At 37.7% G+C, this 20240-nt stretch overlaps 1 protein-coding gene across 1 annotated transcript in view; it reads left to right on the forward strand.

Moving 5' to 3' along the window:
- Positions 1–20240, forward strand: part of LOC124777028 (serine protease snake-like) — a 215150-nt gene that overhangs the window by 113458 nt on the left and 81452 nt on the right. The window contains exon 6 of the mRNA XM_047252284.1: positions 15336–15448. Within this exon, the coding sequence (XP_047108240.1) occupies positions 15336–15448 (113 nt within the window). The remainder of the gene's footprint in view (positions 1–15335; positions 15449–20240) is intronic.

Here is a 20240-nt window from a genome sequence, read left to right on the forward strand (position 1 = left end):
ATTGAACCGTCGTCCTTCCGAATGCGAGTCCAGTGTCTAACCACTGTGCCACCTCGCTCGGTGTGTGATGTATGGAATAGGGGTTGCAGAGCATTAGTATATTAGTATATTCTGGAGGGAGCAGAGGTGGTTATGGGATGCCAGTGCTACAGAGATGTGTTTTTACAGTACCAGGTTTGTGAGGATCTGGGATTGGCAGAATTTGAAAAGGTGTAGGTCATTGTGAAGGGAGGCGTAGGATTGAGAGACAGGAATCTTTATGGTTAAGCCATTTGGGGGGATTTGATGATTTAGGCAACATTTGAGAAACAGGATGTGAGACTAGGTTTTAGCCAGGGAAAGGGTTATTTTCCTCAGCTGCTGCAGAGAGATGGAGCAAGAAAAAATACACACAGATAAGCAAAAATACACACAGACATGAAACAGTATGCACAGATATGTAGAATTACACACGAATATGTAAAATATGCAAAAAATACGTTAAAAAGACTAATACACCAAACACTTCATTCTCCAACTCTCCACAATTCCCTCACCTCTTCATCCCATGGATCCTTACTCGTCACTGTTGATGCCACCTTGCTATACACAGACATCCCTCATGCCCATGGTCTTACAGCTACTGAACAATACCTTTCCCAAGGTCCTTCAGATACCAGACCCACTATCTCATTCCTCATTCACCTTACTAAGTTTACCCTAACCCACAACTACTACTCCTTTGAGGGGAAGATATATAAACAAATCCATGGCACAGCCATGGGCACATGCATGGCACCCTTCTATGCCAATCTTTTTATGGATCGTCTAGAGGAGTCCTTACAAGCCTCCCAAAACACCAAACTGCTAGTCTGATTCAGGTTCATTGATGATATCCTTATGCTCTGGACTCATGGCCAAGACATCCCATCTTCTTTCCGTCGAAACCTCAATACATTCCTTTCCAACCACTTCAAGTGGTCATCTTGAACCCAGCATGTTGCTTTCCTAGATGTTGACTTCCTCCTCTGTAATGGGTTCATTGCACCTCTGCCCACATTAAACCCAACTGCCAACAGTACCTGCATTTTGATAGCGGTCATCCCTTTCACAGCCAAAATTCCCCGTCATCCAGCTTGGCCAGCTGGGGACATGCGGTGACAAAAATTCCCTTGCTCAGTACTCTGAGAGTTCCACCAAGGCCTCAACAGATAGACACTATCCCCAAGCCTCATCTGCTATCAAATTTCCCATGCCACTCCCCCCCCCCCCCTCCCCCCAAATGCCCCCCCGCCCAATTACCAGCAATGAAAGAGTTTCCCCTTCATCTCCCAGCACCACCACCCTGGACTGGAACAACTAAACCAAATCCTTTGCCAGGGCTTTGATTACTTACCATCATGCCATGAAATGAGGGACATCCTACCTGAGATACTTGTCATCCCTCATTAAGTGGCATTCTGTCACCCACCCAACCTCCACAACACCCTAGTCCATCTTACACCACTCCCAATCCCAACCCCTTTCCACAAGGATTACATCCGTGTGGAAGACCCACGTGCAAAACCTGCCCAATCCACCCACCCATCATTTCTTTTTCCAGCCTGCCTGAGCTATATCCTACCCCATCAATGGCTGGGTCACCTGTGAAAGCAGCCATGCCATTTACCTGCACTGCTGCAGTCACTGAACGTGTTTTATATTGGTGTGACTACCAACCAGTTGTTCACAAGGACGCACAGCCACATCCAATCCATGGCCAAGAGCAAAGTATTCTGTCTTGTGCACAACATGCAGCTGTACATAACACACTTGATTTCAATGTCTGCTTCACTATCTGAGTCATCTGTATCCTTCCCTCCGCCACCAGCTATTCTAGACTGCGCTGATGGGAGTTATCATTACTATACATTCTTCACTCCTGTGATTATCCTGGCCTCAACCTACAGTAACAGACAGTCCTCAGACTCTCCACACAACAGTTTCCATCCCTTCTGTCCTATCATCTCCTCTCGATTCTTATATCCAATCCTGTTTATTTGCCAACCACTGCCAATGTATCTGCCTGTCGTTTCCCACTCCTTGCCTCTATTGCTCCCTTTTCCCCCCACCACAACATCCTGACACTATCTGTTGGTGCTGGTGGTCATTTGCGCATGAATGGTGTGTGTGTGTGTGTGTGTGTGTGTGTGTGTGTGTGTGTGTGTGTGTGTGTGTGTGTGTGTGTGATCATTGAAATTAATTTTTGTTCACTTTCATGAAGCGAAATGTTGCACTTTGCCCAGTTTATGCCTTTTGTAATATATTTACTGCACTATTTACATGATGAACTGTAATTTTTTTCCATTTTGTAAGACGAAAGAGTGTCTTTACACTGTTTATCACTTAAAATATTGTTAGTTAGTTATATGTTCCATACATAATCTGAATGATCCTTTTATTTAAATGATGTGGAATAAGTCTATTTACAGGATTTGTTTACATGCTTACTGTTACCAATAATGAACAAATCATTATTTTTAATCCTATTCATGCAACTACACTACTTCTTTCCTGGTTACCAGTTTTTAAGCAGATATTCAATAGGATAGAAGGTGTTGTCCAAGAGAAATGATTTTAAATTAGATTTGAAACTTGCTTCACTACCTATCAGACATTTTATGGTATTGGGAAAATGAATACTGGGAAAATGATCAAAAATTTTTGTGGCTGCCTACTGGACTCCACTCTGAGTCACTGACAGTTTTAACAATGGGTAATAAAGGTAATTTTTCCCTCTAGTTATGTAGGAAAGGACACCACTTCTTTTTCTCAAATTGTAATGGATTATTTATTACAAATTTGATTAGCAAATATATGTACCATAACACCATAGATAGAATACGTATGTGCTTGAAGAGGTACCTGTGTGACAAGTATTGGTGAACACCACATATTGCTCTTACCACTCAGTTTTGTGCAGTCAATGCTTTCTTGCTTAGTGGTAACCAACCACAGAAAATTATTCCATAAGATGTTGTTGAGTGGATATAAGCAAGATATGTCAGGAGATTGATAAGTATTTTTCTAAGATTAGCAGTTGTATGAAGAGCAAAAGTAGCTGGTTAATTGTATGAGAAGCTCAGTAATATGCTTCTTCCCATCTAGATTTTCAGCAATATGTACACTAAAACATTTGGATCCTCTGGGCCGTCAAAGGAACTGCACAAACCAAAAATTTTGGAGGCTCTGGCCTGTCAAAGGAACTCCACAAACCAATCTCCTTTCAGGTCTTTATGTGTTTCTGTTTCGTGCAGGATGTCTTTCACTATTGATGGTACTGGATCACTTGGTCATGACAATGGATGGATTACTGTGGCTATGGTTAGATACAAATCTGTTGCCTTAGCTGGACTAATGAGAGGGATGTGTAGTGTATAAAATATTTTGTACATCTGAAATTGCTAATAAGGACTTCAGTAAATCATTTTATACGAGTGATATGCCTTTAACATTGTCTACATACAATACGAGAACAGCAGGGCCAGCAGGAGTGTTTACATGGATGAGAGGACATGGTACAGTAGAAGAGTTTAGATTAATTGGAGATGTAACATTGTAGTATCATTATTAATAAATTGATCCACATACCTATCCCCCTGATTCAATTAAAAAAACCTTTGCACACAGGGTTTATTGTGCAGCAACACAAAGCTGCACAAGACTGGCACACCTCCTGCTAAGTTCCTGTGGCATGCAGTTCAAGCTGCCTAGAGGCTCCAAATTGGGGACTCGAGTATATTTCAGATAACTAGTGTACATATTTAAACAAATGGTTCTCGAATCAGAAACATCTGCTAAAAAATACTATGCAGATAATTACGTATTTCCATTGGTTGCTGACATCAATATTATAATATTGTCAAAAAACCAAGATCATGTGACTTACCAAACGAAATGATTAATTCATATCATTAATTTATAATATTGTCAAATAGATAAGCATTGCTACACTGGTCAAAAAATGGGATTTGTAATTCCAACGCTGACTACTGTAAATAAGCCCACCCGGTTAGCCGTGGGGTTTAATGCACTGCTTTCTGGGCAGGAAGGCATGCCAGTCCCTGGCACGAATCCACCTGCCAGATTAGTGTTGAGATCCAGCATGCCAGACAGTCTGTGGATGGTTTTTAAGGTGGTTTTCCATCTGCCTCGGCGAATGCAGGCTGGTTCCCCTTATTCCGCCTCAGTTACACTATGTCGGCGGTTGCTGCAAAAACTGTCTCCATTTAAATGTACACCATAATTACTCTACCATGCAGACATTTGGGGTTACACTCGTCTGGTGTGAGATGTTCCCAGAAGGGGCGGGGGGGGGGGGGGGGGGGGTGGACTGCTGTAGCCTGTTGTGGGATTGTGAACCACTGCTAGGTCCCCAGTTCAATAAAATAAAAATAAAAAAGAAATACTGTAAATATTGTAGTCAATATGTGCACAGTTGCATTTCACAGTACTTTAATTTCACTGTTCACAACCCTCACCCCCACCCATGCCCCCAATAAAACACAGTTACATGTGGCCAGTGCACTATTGTTTTAACTTTCCATAAGCCTCTTTAATAATTTACAGGCAAACGTTCACGTACTGCTACAATAGTTTACTATTGAACATCTATGAGAAGTAGAAACCTAACTACAAAGTTTACAGTTCTTGAAGAATAGAAAGGTACACATGTAGCAGACACTTATTGTTTTAACACACGGCCTAATTGTGTAACAGTTATTTCACAGTTAAGTTGAAGCATTATTGTTGTTCTAGTTAACACAGGTTTCCTGTCTGATTGGCCATGGATTTGGGCCCTTATATAACCTCACAATAATAGGTACTGAAACTAAACATTGTTCAAAGTTTAATTTATAGAAATTACAGTTCAAACTTTACTCATTAAACTAACTGAATACATTGAAAAATTTGTTCTTGTTTCTTCTACTACGTGAGTTAGGCCGAATTATTTGTTTAGTTGATGAAATTAACAGATATTGTTACACAAACAATACTTCTGACAAAATTGTTAATTACTTTGGGATTAATTAAGGGATGGATTTACTAACATGTTTTCGAATTGGGCCAAGTAGATCCTTTAAGAATGCTAGCGTTTTGTCTTCCAAATGTTTATAATTATTGCAGACTTTATATTGTTTATAAGTCAACAATAGAATTTAAGTTAAAAAACTATTACTAATTTCACTCTGCAACAATAGATACTAACGAGGAATAGTCAAAATAAATTAGAAAAACAATTACATACCTAAAGCTAAGCACAAAATCAGATCTGGTATTATATTCTTTAAAACTGATGGCCAACCTTTTCTTTTATGAAAAAGCGGATTATACTCATGTACATTAATAGTATGGTAATTAGTTAAAATTGGAAAAACTAATTTAAACAGGCAGATGGCAAAACAAGAGGGGAAGTAAAAATATCCCAGCTTGCTTTGTCACAGAGTGAGCCTGTTAGTGTATGGTTCAATTCAATTTATTAGCGTCCTTGTAGTACATCATAAAAATGACATAGAACTCCATATGTAACAATTTCATAATTTGAAAAGACACTTGTAATATTATTTTTCACTTTTTGCTTGATTGCTACACACTGCTTTCTATTTTCCAAAAACGATTTAATGATGTCTGCTGCTTTTCCCCTTATACCATGAAGATAAAGCTTTTCTAATAGGATGTCATGACGTACACAATCAAATGCTTTAGATAGGTCCAGGAACATATCACAGACTTACTTCTGTTCATCAAGTGCTTTAGTTACCAGTGTTAGGAATTCAGCTATTGCTGTTTTGGTAGATTTGCCCTATCTGAATCCATGTTGTTCATCATTTAGAATATTGTATGTTTGTATAAAATTTAATATTCTGTATTTTATTATGGTTTCTATTATTTTAGAGAGTACAGATGTAATGGTTATAGGTCTGTAGTTTCCTGGGTCTTTTTGCAGCCTCCTTTATGTATAGGGATCACTTTACTCTTTTTCAGGCACATTGGAAATATTCCTTTTTCTATAGATATGTTTATCAGACAGGTCAATGGCTTTACTACCCATTGTGAGCAGCAATCAATTAGTTTAGTGGATATACCATTGAGTCCCTCAGTGTTTTTTTGTTTTTAGGCTATGTATTACTTTTACAATTTCTGATTAATTAGTTAGGGTCAGGAATAAACATTTTGTCTCGCATGGAATTTTTATTGTGTTTATTTTGGAAATATTATTTTGAGTTATTAATTTGTCCACAACTTTCATATATAGTGTTTGTTTAAAGTATTGCTGACATTTTGTGCATCCCTCAGTTCCCCCCTCCCCATTTACCTTACGTGTTATGTTATCTGTGTTTTCCACACCTGCACCTTTCCTCTTTTCATTTATGAGAGACCATATGGTCTTTGTGATATTTGTTGAAGTTGCTATCTTGTTTTCATAATATGTTGATGTAGTGTCTTTTATAAGTTTGATGTATGTTTTCTTCCTTTTTCCTATATGCATCCCTGTTTTCTTGGGTTGGCCTTAACTGACACTTTTCATACATGCTTTTCACCTCTTCCCTCTCCCTTTTTACCTCTACTGTGACCCAATTTTTATTTATCTTCTTGCTTATTTCTCTACATACAATGGACATGCCACATCTATGTAATGGCCTAATGTTTTGCAGAATGATTCCCATCCTTTATCTACATTTTCTGTTAAGTATACTTCACTAAAGTCTTCGCTTTCCAATAGCCTTTGTAGCCTATCTATGTTCGTTTGCTTTGTTTGTCTAAACTCTTTAAATATTTTTTCTGGCTTTCCTATGTTGCCTACTAATTCAACTACTACCCCATAGTGGTCTACAATAGTTGTGTTTATGACCTGTACTGTCTGCCTGCTCTGTTGCACATTAGTGATCACATGATCTGTTAATGTTTCTGTATTTTTACAGTATCTCGTGGGACTGTCTACTGCTAAATAAAGTCCATAAGTTTCAATCAGATCTTGAAAACTCCTTGTATAACAGTTGTCTTTTAGCGTGTTAATATTTAGGTCACCAGCTACAATTATATAGTAGTAGTAGTAGTAGTAGTAGTAGTTTATTCATCCAGGGACAATTTGCATTGCATGGATTTTGTCAAAAAAATACATAGTATATATACATATATACACACATATAGGGTGAACAATACTATACAAAATACAGATGTGCATAGTAGACTACGTAACATCAGACCACATTGAAATAGCATGTACAACTTTGATTATTTACATTGATGTATGAGAAAGACTTTTTACATGGAATACACAGTTGATATTTAGATAAACACATACAATTCTAGCACTTTTGTACATATTATTTATTTAGATCATAGTAACAGTCAGATAAAAATTACTATTGGCACAGAGTACATAAATATAATTGTTTAGTATGGAGCTATTCCAGGTATTCTTTTACATTATAATAGCAGTTGGTCATTAAAAATTTGAATACTGCTTCTTTAAATGAAGACAATTTTTTTATTTCTTTTATCTTTACCGGTAGTTTGTTATACAATCTACTTCCTTGTATGTTTGTTTGTTTCTTCGCCAAAGCCTTGTTAACTCTTTTTATATGAATGTCATTGCACTTTCTTGTGTTGTAAGTATGTAGATCCGAGTTGGATTGGAAATTGTTAATATTTTGTTTTATATTAATTACGCTTTTCTGTATATAGAGGCACGGTAGGGGTAGAATATTCAGCTGTTTAAATAATTGCTTTGAAGGAGTTAGCCTTGAACTGTTGGTAATTATTATAACAGCTCGTTTTTGTAGAGTGAAGATGGTTTTCAGATTTTTCTTACTATGACCCCAGAGGATGAGGCCATAGGTAATAGCAGAATGTATACAAGCAAAGTAAACAGCTCTGCTACATTCCCTACTACATACAAAGCTAATAACACGTAAAACAAAGCAAGCAGAGCTTAACTTATTTGAGAGATACAGGATTTGAGATTTCCAGTCTAAATTTTCATCTATACGTACACCTAAGAATTTTGTGGTAGCAACTCTCACAATTTCTTTATTTTGTATTCTGAGATCTAGATCAGAGTGTAACTTTGCTTTCCTGTAATGGATACAATTAGTTTTAGAGATATTTATGGTTAATTTGTTCACTTGAAACCAATTTTGCAAATATTCTATAACTCTGGTTGCAGATGTTGGCAATACCCAGTTTATGTCAGTTACTACAATGTTTGTGTTATCCACAAACAGGGTTATGTGAGTACTATTTACTGGAGTCTTGATATCATTTATGTAAAGAAGAAATAGGAGAGGTCCTAGAACACTCCCCTGCGGTACCCCTATTGGCACAGTCTGAATATCCGATCTGTAAACAATACTTTGGTTTTTACTGTTTGTTGTTGCAATTTCTACTACCTGTTTCCTATTATGGAGATATGACTGAAACCACTTTTTAGCTACTCCTCGTATACCGACATATTCTAATTTGTCTAGCAGGATATCATGTTGGACAGTATTGAATGCCTTTGAGAGGTCCAAATTTATTCCTATTGTACTGTTGTTCTTATCTAGCCCCATTACAATATTTTCTATGAATTGGGTGATGGCTGACTCTGAACTCATTCCTTTGCGGAAGCCGTGTTGGTTTACAGACAATAGACTGAATTTCTCGAGGTAATTTGTAATTCTGTTTTTCATGACTGTCTCTATTACTTTTGAAAATACCAATAATAAAGCTATTGGTCTATAGTTTCCCACTTCATGTATATTGCCCTTTTTATACAATGGTTTTACTTTTGCAATTTTTAATCGTTGTGGAAAGACACCTTCTGAAAATGATATGTTTATGATGTGTGAGAGTGGGTCTGATATGACACTAGCACATCTCATCATGACTGAGCAAGGTATCTCGTCAATCCCTGAGGACATTTTATTCTTCATTGTTTTTATTATTTGATTAACTTCCAATTTGTTTGTGGGAGGTAGCAATAATGAATTCACACTTTGTTCTTCTGGGATTGATGTTATACTAATCTTAGGACAATTTTTATGCAGATTGATTGGACAATTTATGAAGTAGTCATTAATGTAATTTCTGACTAGCACACCTTGATCATCTTTTAAAACAAAGTCATCTGGATTTCTAACATTTTTGCTTGGGCCTATTTCTTTTTTTACTACATTCCATATAGCTTTTGATTTGTTTGCTGAGCCAGCAATTACACTGTCATTGTGCATTGTCTTGGCTTTTTTGATCACCTTCCTGTAAATTTTCTTGTATGTCTTAACATAATCTGTGAAGTGTTCATCTTTGTTATCTTTTTGAGTTGACTGATATGTTTTAGTGTTTGACTAGATACTCTAATAGCAGGTGTTATCCACTGGCTTGAGTTCCTAGGCATGACATTGATCTTTGTGAGCTTTTTTGGGAAACACATCCCAAATAGGGACATGAATGTACTAGAAAAGGCATTGAAAGATTCCTCGGTTGTAGTTTGTGCAAAGACATCTTCCCAGGTTTCATTAGCTAACAACTGGATGAAAGTGTTTGCTTTTTCTGTATAGAAGTGCCTTTTGTATCCCCACTTATATTTTACTGCCTTGGGGATAGAGTAATTTATGTATGTTAATAGTGTATTGTGATCCGAAAGACCTAAGTTTACGTTTAGTGGCTCAGTGATACCATTCTCCATATTTGAGAAAATATTGTCTAAAAGAGAAGATGACAGTTCTGTTATTCTGGTGGCATCTGTAAAGAGTGGTTTCATGTGGAAGCTGCTGAGTATACTCAAAAGCTGTCTTTTTTCATCACTTTCAACTAACAGGTTAATATTAAAACCTCCACATAAAAATAATTTCACTTCATTACTATAAAAAGTGTTTAATGCTGCTTCTATTTTTTTGAAGAATATGTTTTTGTCACCCAGTGGAGATCTATATACTGTAATGACAACTAGTTTTTCACTCTTCTCCTCAGTGTTTAACTCTATGGCACATGATTCAAAATGTTTTTCTATATTTAGATGGTCCAATTCTGTTTTCACTTTGAACTGCAGTCCTACCCTAGAGTAAATGCGTACCCCACCATTTTTAAAAACACTTCGGCAATAATGTGTTGCTAAATTAAACTTGCTTATATTTATGAGACTTAATTCACTAGCCTTGCACCAGTGTTCAGATAAACAAATACAAGAGACATCAGCAAGATTATTTAAAGCTACTTCTAGATCTAGTACTTTGTTTCTGAGGCATTGAATATTCTGACACATTATCCTGACTGTTTTGCAAGTATTTTCTCTTTTGTCATTACCTGGTAATGTGCTGCTTTTTCCATAGTAGTTGTGACTTATCTGCAAATTTTCTTGCTGATTTGTCACAATCTTTTCCATTTCTTTGTCTGAAGCCATAAAAAATCCTTATTTAATGATGTAGATGTACCTTGTCTTTGACTCCTCCTTAGGCAGTGTTGTGTTGCTGCAACTGTTGTTGATGGTTTTGTTGCTGCTGCTACTGTTGTTGTTGGTTCAGTTGCTGCTGCTGTTGTTGCTGCTGGTGCTTCTGTGGCTGGAAGTGGTGGTGGTGGTAATGATAGTGGATGTGGTGGTGGTGCTGACAGGATTCTTCGTGCTGTTGGTTCAGTAGTAGGTTCCTCTGTTGCTACTGTTTTTTGGATGGTCCATTTGCGTGCTGCTCCTGTTTTTGCTGGTGTTTCTGCTTTTGGAGATTTATACCATCCCAGTTCAGTGGCTGTCACTTTTTAATTGCATTTAATTGCTTCCCTTATTAAGTTTCCTAACCTGGCCTTTCCATTTCTGTTAAGGTGAAGCCCGTGTTTCATAAAACATTCTCTGTCAAGTGTGCTTGAGACAATTAATTTCACATTGCTGAATAGCCTACAACTACTTTTAAGTTTCGCATTAATTCTGTGAATTTCCTTATTCACACATGACCATTCAGGTAAATCATGCCTGTGGGTAAAGTTCACCAGTAAAATGTTTGTATTTGACAGTACTATCAAAAGACTCAAGAACTGTTTATACATTTTCATAGCATTGTTTTCGTAAATGTCTTTAGCTCCTGTGCAGATTACAACACTGTCCTGCTTGTCATAGTTATATTTTATGATGTTTTCCGTCACTTCTTTGAAACCAGCACCTGGTTTAACCATGCTTGTGACTGTAGTTGATTTACTATTTTCTTGCAGTTCTTGAGAAATTCCTTTGGCGTGACTGTCTCCAAAGACGTCGACTTTTGATTCTTTCTTCTTTGTCACACACGTCGGTTTTTGTTTATTTGTATTTTCACTTTGTTGCAAAACGTCGTATTTGTTTTTATCGCAAAATGTGACAGATTTTACAGAGTTTGTTATTCTTTTAGTGGACAAGGGATTACCTTTTAGTGACACTTTTATCCACTCGAACGTTGTTTCACTGTTTTGCATCACTTCACTAGCATTTTGCATATCCTTATTGCAGGTATCACTACTATTTGACAGAACACTGTACCTGTTTTTATCTGTAATTATAATTTCATTTGCTACCTTTGATGCCTGTCTATCGCTTCCTTTCCACTTCTCATAACTCACCAGGTTCCCGTTTTGTGGCTTTATTGTTTTATCATTTACAATATGGCACAACTTCTTCAGCTCACAGTTTTCATTAGTTATATACGAAATCTCACGTCTTAAAACATCTACAACTTTTTGTAAACTTGAAATGCGTTCGTTTAGTTTTTCGATTTCACTTTTACAGTTTACACAGGATTCCTTTTTTACGACAGAACAGTAACTTTTATTCACTCGTTCACTATGCATCACTACACTCGTCGCCATCTTGCTTTTGATATAGGAGAATTCCCTGCTAGCCTTATCCAACAGTACTTCTAACTCTTTTAGAAATCCATTTATCTGGCTGTTTGGTGATCTGTAGATACCTATTATCACACATTTCTCCCCATAATATGTTGTCTGTATTGCTGCAGCTTCAAACAGCATTTCTCTACAGTTGTCTACTGACCATGGAATAGTACCCTTATATTACTGTGTACGTAGACTGCAATCCCTCCACCCTTGTGTTCAGATCTACAGAAATTTGCAACTCTTTTATATTCCTGTATGTTGTAAACATTAATTTCATTTCCTTTCAGCCCATGTTCTGACATAATAAATATATGTGGTAACTCCACACCTACTAGTACTTCTGTCTGTTCTAACTTACTGGATGCATACTGTACATTCTGCTGCAAGATTCTTATATTATTAATATTTGTGTTGATCTTTTGATTTTGTATGGCACCTTTCTCTTTACCTGCTGGTGCAAAAAAATCCTGGTCCTTGAGATGCTTTTGCTTCCTTGTTCTCTCTCCTCTCCTGTATCTTGCCTGGGGGATGTCTGTCATAGCTTCTTCTTGTGTAGGTGACAACACAGCTTCTTCTGCTAGTGTTGACACTGCTCCTCCTGCTGGTGAGGTCACTGCTTTTTTCCTGCTGGTGTTGACACTGCTTCTTTTTCCTGCTGGTGTCGACACTGCTTCTTTTTCTGCTGGTGGTGACACTTCTTTTCCCTCCTTTTCAGGGCAGAGTGTAGTTTCCTCTTCCGTTCTTCCATCTTGTGGTTGTTTTGAGTCTGGTACTGGATACTGTATTGTATCTTCTATTACTTCACTCATTGACAGTGGTATGGTTCTACGTACTTGTTCTTGTGTCCTGCTAATTTTTTCTAATATTTCTTTGCACAGGATTTGTTTACCATAGTTGTTTCTGTGCAGGCCATGCTTTCTGAAATGTTCTCTCACTGATCTTGTTGCTTCAGTAAATGTAACATTAGAGAAAAAGCTACATACCTTCCTGAATTTTCTGTTTGTGTTGACAATTTCTCTGTTTACACATGAAGCTTCTATCAGATCATGTCCGTGTGGAATGCTTACGACGTATACATCGGAATGTATAAGTTTTTCTAACGATTTTCTTGGAGCCCTAGTTGCATTTACACTTTTGTTCTTATAAACATCATTTCCTCCTCCAATAATAACACACATGTCACTGTTGTTTCACAGTCTTTTAGAACTTCATTTAGAGGGGCACCCAGACGGGTAAAACCAGTTACTTTTAGTTTATTTTGCATAGTGGCCATAATACCTGCTAAGCCTTTTCCATCGCTAGTTAAAAATATGTAAACATCACCTTTCTTATTTTTCTCACGTGGCACAAGATTTCGCAAATGTTTAATATTTTCTTGCTTCTTCCAGGTACTTCCTGGAGATGTGAAATCTTTTTTCTTATTTCCCTGGTTGACTGTATCTTCATTTTTATCTAGCAGATCATATTTGTTCATTGTTTTTAATTTGAAGCGTTTTTCATTTTGTTTCACACGCCAGTTTTTTGTAGGCCTAATAAAGGGCTCATTTTCCACTTTTTGTTCTTGTTTGAGTTCATTTATTACTGTTTCCAGATTACTTATAAATTGTTTTGCACACAATAAGTCCTGTTCTAATGTAGAAACTATGTTTCCTTCATGTACACTACCATGTTTTTGTAAATACACCATTCACAAACAGCATTTAATTACACCACAGGCGCATTTCGTGTTTTCTTCATCGAAAGGTGAGATACAGTTCAAATGAATCCATTTTTGGCACACTGAACATAGTCTAATACCATTTAAAAGTCTTTCACTACATACAATGCACTTTATATTTGCAATATAGGCATTTTGCACAGAACCACTTACTAAAACTTCTGTATGAGATGCCATCTTACGGAAGCATCTTTCTTTTCATAGCAGGACTACTTTGTCACCTACAGCACAGTGGTACTGCAATAACATTCCATGACCTGTTTTGTCGACCTTCATGGCAAGCCATCTTAGGCTAACATTCCAGTGAGGTCATGCCTGCCTACACATGGTGAGAGTTTCTACTGCTTTCCTTAATGCTTGCCAAACCCCACCTTGGTCAACAAGGTTGCCAGATCTCTCTCTCCAGCTGAGAATGTTGGGAGCATTATGGATAAGGCCCTCCAACCATCTCAAGATTTTGATGATCTAATATCGTTCAGGAGGACATCCAACAACTATGTCAACCAATGACAAGCTGAATTACTGCTTGCATAAGGGCCAGAGGTGGACCAATGCACTACTGAGTTGCTCAAATTGTGAAGCTCTTTCACTTTAATAAATCATTCAATACTTCTGAATTGTAATCATTTGTTTGTACATTTACACACAGCTGCCAATTCCCATCCCATTTGAATAATTTTATTTGTGCATGTGTGTGTGTGTGTGTGTGTGTGTGTGTGTGTGTGTGTGTGTGTGTGTGTGTGTCTGATTTCTGTATATGTGAGGATTCCCAGAGGCAACAAAAATGCCAAGAAATTCCAATTTTCCATATTGAGTAATAAAAAACTAACAAGTTTAGAAATAGAAATCTTTAGAGTCAGAAAAGTCAGGCCTAAGAAACTGTGGTACTGAGTTTTGGAAATAATCATTATTTAAGATTGGAACTGCAGAAGTTTTGAAAATTTTTTCTCCACATCATTTATATGTATAGTAAACCATCCAAAGAAAATATGCTCACAATAAGTGAGTGTGTCACTATCATCAGTAGTCTGAAAACTCTCCAGTGAATAATAAATTTCAATTAAATAAAGCTTGAACAAGAAATTAGCTATTTCATGTGACTATTGTCCATTTGCTCTTAACAAAAGAAGACAAAATAAAAAAAAAATGTTGATGTAAGGAGTGCTGTAACAACAGGTAGGAGAGTCCCACACTGCTCCGTTAAACAACAAGATTAGCCACCTGATACTCTGCCACTCTCTTTGCTCTGTTATCTTGCATGCTTAAGATGTCACCATTCTATTTTGGCACACTTCATTATAATCGAAGATAAACCAAAATCGAACTTTAATTTTATGTGCTGTCTTACTTGCATTTTAGTCAACCTGTGTATCATCCAAATTTATTATCAGTATTATGAAAGGGGTATTTGCTTCTCACCACACAGTTGAGATGCCCAACAAGGCCTTGGTCAAAAATAGAACACACACACACACACACACACACACACACACACACACACACACACACACACAAATGTAAACACAACTCATTCACACATGAGTTGCATTTGTATGAGTAGGTGCATGTGTGTGGCTAAAAGTTCACTTTCTGACAGTCGTTTTGTTGTGCCTGTCTCTGACAGTATCTCTGCTATATAGTCATTAGCAACTATTCTTTTCATAACATTTTTACATTCCATCCTGAATTTTTCATTGTTTAAATTTTTATCACATTTTCATTGAGATTGTGTATGCATAACACATTTCTACATACTCCTTTTCAGAATGTGATGAGTATAAAAGGCCTTTGGAAGAGGAAGCTAATATTCCTTATCCATTAACTTTTCATTTCGTTGTTGGAGGTACGGACGCTGATATTGGAGAGATTCCTCACATGGTAAATATGCCAGTAGTTAATTGTTGCATGTTGTTGTTGTTGTTGTTGTTGTTGTTGTTGTCTTCAGTCCTGAGACTGGTTTGATGCAGCTCTCCATGCTACTCTATCCTGTGCAAGCTTCTTCATCTCCCAGCACTTACTGCAACCTACATCCTTCTGCATCTGCTTAGTGTATTCATCTCTTGGTCTCCCTCTACGATTTTTACCCTCCATGCTGCCCTCCAATGCTAAATTTGTGATCCCTTGATGCCTCAGGAAATGTCCCACCAACCGGTCCCTTCTTCTTGTCGAGTTGTGCCACAAACTCCTCTTCTCCCCAGTTATATTCAATACCTCCTCATGTTATGTGATCTACCCATCTGATTTACAGCATTCTTCTGTAGCACCACATTTTGAAAGCTTCTATTCTCTTCTTGTCCAAACTATTTATTGTCCATATTTCACTTCCATACATGGCTACACTACATACAAATACTTTCAGAAACGACTTCCTCACACTTAAATCTATACCCAATGTTAACAAATTTCTCTTCTTCAGAAATGCTTTCCTTGTTATTTCCAGTCTACATTTTATATCCTCTCTACTTCGACCATCATTGCTCACCAAATAGCAAAACTCCTTTACTACTTTAAGTGTCTCATTTCCTAATCTAATTCCCTCATCATCATCTGACTTAATTCGACTACATTCCATTATCCTCGTTTTGCTTTTGTTGATGTTCATCTTATATCCTCCTTTCAAGACACTGTCCATTCCGTTCAGTGGGTCTTCTAAGTGCTTTGCTGTCTCTGACAGAATTACAATGTCATCGGTGAACCTCAACATTTTTATTTCTTCTCCATGAACTGTAATACCTACTCCGAATCTTTCTTTTGTTCCCTTCACTGCTTGCTCAATATACAGATTGAATAACATTGGGGACAGGCTACAACCCTGTCTCACTCCCTTCCAACCGCTGCTTCCCTTTCATGCCCCTCGACTCTTATAACTGCCATCTGGTTTCTGTACAAATTGTAAATAGCCTTTCGCTCCCTGCATTTTACCCCTCCACCTTCGGAATTTGAAAGAGAGTATTCCAGTCAACATTGTCAAAAGCTTTCTCTAAGTCTACAAATGCCAGAAATGTAGGTTTGCCTTTCCTTAATCTATTTTCTAAGATAAATCGTAGGGTATTGCCTCACATGTTCCAACATTTCTGCGAAATCCAAACTAATCTTCACCGAGGTCGGCTTCTACCAGTTTTTCCATTCGTCTATAAAGAATTTGCATTAGTATTTTGCAGCTGTGACTTATTAAACTGATTGTTCGGTAATTTTCACATCTGTCAACACCTGCTTTCTTTGGGATTGGAATTATTATATTCGTCTTGAAGTCTGAGGGTATTGTGGCTGTCTCATACATCTTGCTCACCAGATGGTAGAGTTTTGTCAGGACTGGCTCTCCCAAGGCCGTCAGTAGTTCTAATGGAATGTTGTCTAATACTGGGGCCTTGTTTCGACTCAGGTCTTTCAGTGCTCTGTCAAACTCTTCACACAGTATCGTATCTCCCATTTCATCTTCATCTACATCCTCTTCCATTTCCATAATATTGTCCTCAAGTACATCGCCCTTGTATAGACCCTCTATATACTCCTTCCACCTTTCTGCTTTCCCTTCTTTGCTTAGAACTGGGTTTCCATCTGAGCTCTCGATATTCATACAAGTGGCTCTCTTTTCTCCAAAGGTCTCTTTAATTTTCCTGTAGGCAGTATCTATCTTACCCCTAGTGAGATAAGCCTATGCATCCATACATTTGTCCTCTAGCCATCCCTGCTTAGCCAGTTTGCACTTCCTGTCAATCTCATTTTTGAGACGTTTGTATTCCTTTTTGCCTGCTTCATTTACTGCATTTTTATATTTTCTCCTTTCATCAATTAAATTCAATATTTCTTCTGTTACTCAAGGATTTCTACTAGCCCTCATCTTTTTACCTACTTTATCCTCTGCTGCCTTCACAATTTCATTCCTCAAAGCTACCCATTCTTCTTCTGCTGTATTTCTTTCCCCCAGTCCTGTCAATTGATCCCTTATGCTCTCCCTGAAACTCTGTACAACCTCTGGTTCTTTCAGTTTATCCAGGTCCCATCTCCTTAAATTCCCACCTTTTTGCAGTTTCTTCAGTTTTGATCTACAGTTCATAACCAATAGATTGTGGTCAGAGTCCACATCTGCCTCTGGAAATGTCTTACAATTTAAAACCTGGTTCCTAAATCTCTGATGGAAGGAGTATATAGAGGGTCTATACAAGGGCAATATACTTGAGGACAATATTATGGAAATGGAAGAGGATTTAGATGAAGATGAAATGGGAGATACGATACTGCGTGAAGAGTTTGACAGAGCACTGAAAGACCTGAGTCAAAACATGGCCCCGGGAGTAGACAACATTCCATTAGAACTACTGACGGCCTTGGGAGAGCCAGTTCTGACAATACTCTACCATCTGGTGAGCAAGATGTATGAAACAGGCAAAATACCCTGAGGCTTCAAGACGAATATAATAATTCCAATCCCAAAGAAAGCAGGTGCTGACAGATGAGAAAATTACCGAACAATCAGTTTAATAAGTCACGGATGCAAAATACTAACGCAAATTCTTTACAGACGAATGGAAAAACTGGTAGAAGCCGATCTCAGGGGGGGGGGGAATCAGTTTGGATTCCATAGAAATACTGGAACACGTGAGGCAATACTGACCCTACAACTTATCTTAGAAAATAGATTAAGGAAAGGCAAACCTATGTTTTGAGCATTTGTAGACTTAGAGAAAACTTTTGACAATGCTGACTGGAATACTCTCTTTCAAATTCTGAAGGTGGCAGGGATAAAATACAGGGAGCGAAAGGCTATTTACAATTTGTACAGAAATCAGATGGCAGTTATAAGAGACGAGGGGCATGAAAGGGAAGCAGCGGTTGGGAAGGTAGTGAGACAGGGTTGTAGCCTATCCCCGATGTTATTCAATCTGTATATTGAGCAAACAGTGAAGGAAACAAAAGAAAAATTCGGAGTAGGTATTACAGTTCATGGAGAAGAAATAAACACGTTGAGGTTCACCGATGACATTGTAATTCTGTCAGAGACAGCAAAGCACTTGGAAGAGCAGTTGAACGGAATGGACAGTGACATGAAAGGAGGGTATAAGATGAACATAAACAAAGGCAAAACAAGGATAATGGAATGTAGTCAAATTAAGTCGGGTGATGCTGAGGGAATTAGATTAGGAAATGAGACACTTAAAGTAGTAAAGGAGTTTTGCTATTTGGTGAGCAATGATGGTTGACGTAGAGAGGATATAAAATGTAGACTGGCAACGGCAAGGAAAGCGTTTCTGAAGAAGAGAAATTTGTTAACGTCGAGTATAGATTTAAGTGTGAGGAAGTCGTTTCTGAAAGTATTTGTATGGAGTGTAGCCACGTATGGAAGTGAAACATGGACGATTACTATTTTGGACAAGAAGAGAATAGAAGCTTTCGAAATGTGGTGCTACAGAAGAATGCTGAAGATTAGATGGGCAGATCATATAACTAATGAGGAGGTATTGAATAGGATGGGGGAGAAAGAAGTTTGTGGCACAACTTGACTAGAAGAAGGGATCGGTTGGTAGTACTTGTTCTGAGTCATCAAGGGATCACCAATTTAGTATTGGAGGGCAGCGTTGAGGGTAAAAATCGTATTGGGAGACCAAGAGATGAATACACTAAACAGATTCAGAAGGAAATGGGTTGCAGTAGGTACTGGGAGATGAAGAAGCTTGCACAGGATAGATTAGCATGGAGAGCTGCATCAAACCAGTCTCAGGACTGAAGACCACAACAACAACAACAACAAATCTAGGGGGCTGATGACCTCAGATGTTAAGTCCCATAGTGCTTAGATCCATTTGAACCACTTGAAATTTACTTTATTGTTATGTTTATGAAGAAAATAGGAAAAATTCACTATGAATAACTATGACACAGAATAAGTTCCATTTCTGCAGTCAACTCTAATATTAAACACTGTAATAAGTGAAAATCATAAATTATTACTGCACAGAGACATCACCAGAATTTTGAAGTGAATGATTTTAGTAAAATATCAACATAATAAGCACTTTTTACCTCAAATACAGTCATTCTTCTCCCAACTACAAACTCAAAATGAAATGGAAATGATTTTGAAACTCTCAGTAACACATTCAATTTGGAAGCTAAACACACTATTGGTAAAAGAGCATGCTACTAATATTTTTCATTTGTTCATACATGATCTAAGGCATCTGACATGACCACTGAATTGCTTGGTGTAAAAGATGAGCATGTAGTTGTAGGGGTGAACATCACATTTAATTGTAGGACAGCACCACTTCTGAAACCAGTACAAAAATGTAGCACTGCTACTGCAGTACAAGTGACTTGTGGATATGGAGAGGGTGAAGCCTGTAGTAATGGACAGGATGTCATAATGTAGTTGGGCTGTCCCAGCTCTGAGTAGAGTTGCTGATAAGAGGACAATTGAATCTATTTACTGTAAGCTGTCATAGGAAAGCTTAGATGCCAAAGCAATGGGCACAGTTCAGGTGGAAGAGAAAACCAAATCAGTATTTGCAGTGACTAGCACAATCACAATCAAAAGTGTACCTTGAGTCAATGTACAGCAATATAAAAATGTAGCAGCAGCAGCAGCTGAATAAGGTAAACAAGGGATTAAGCACACCAACATACATATCTGACACTAGGGTTTCAGCTACAGTGTTAAAGTTGGCTGTAG

Source organism: Schistocerca piceifrons, chromosome 2, assembly GCF_021461385.2.
Source record: "Schistocerca piceifrons isolate TAMUIC-IGC-003096 chromosome 2, iqSchPice1.1, whole genome shotgun sequence".
NCBI lineage: Eukaryota > Metazoa > Arthropoda > Insecta > Orthoptera > Acrididae > Schistocerca > Schistocerca piceifrons.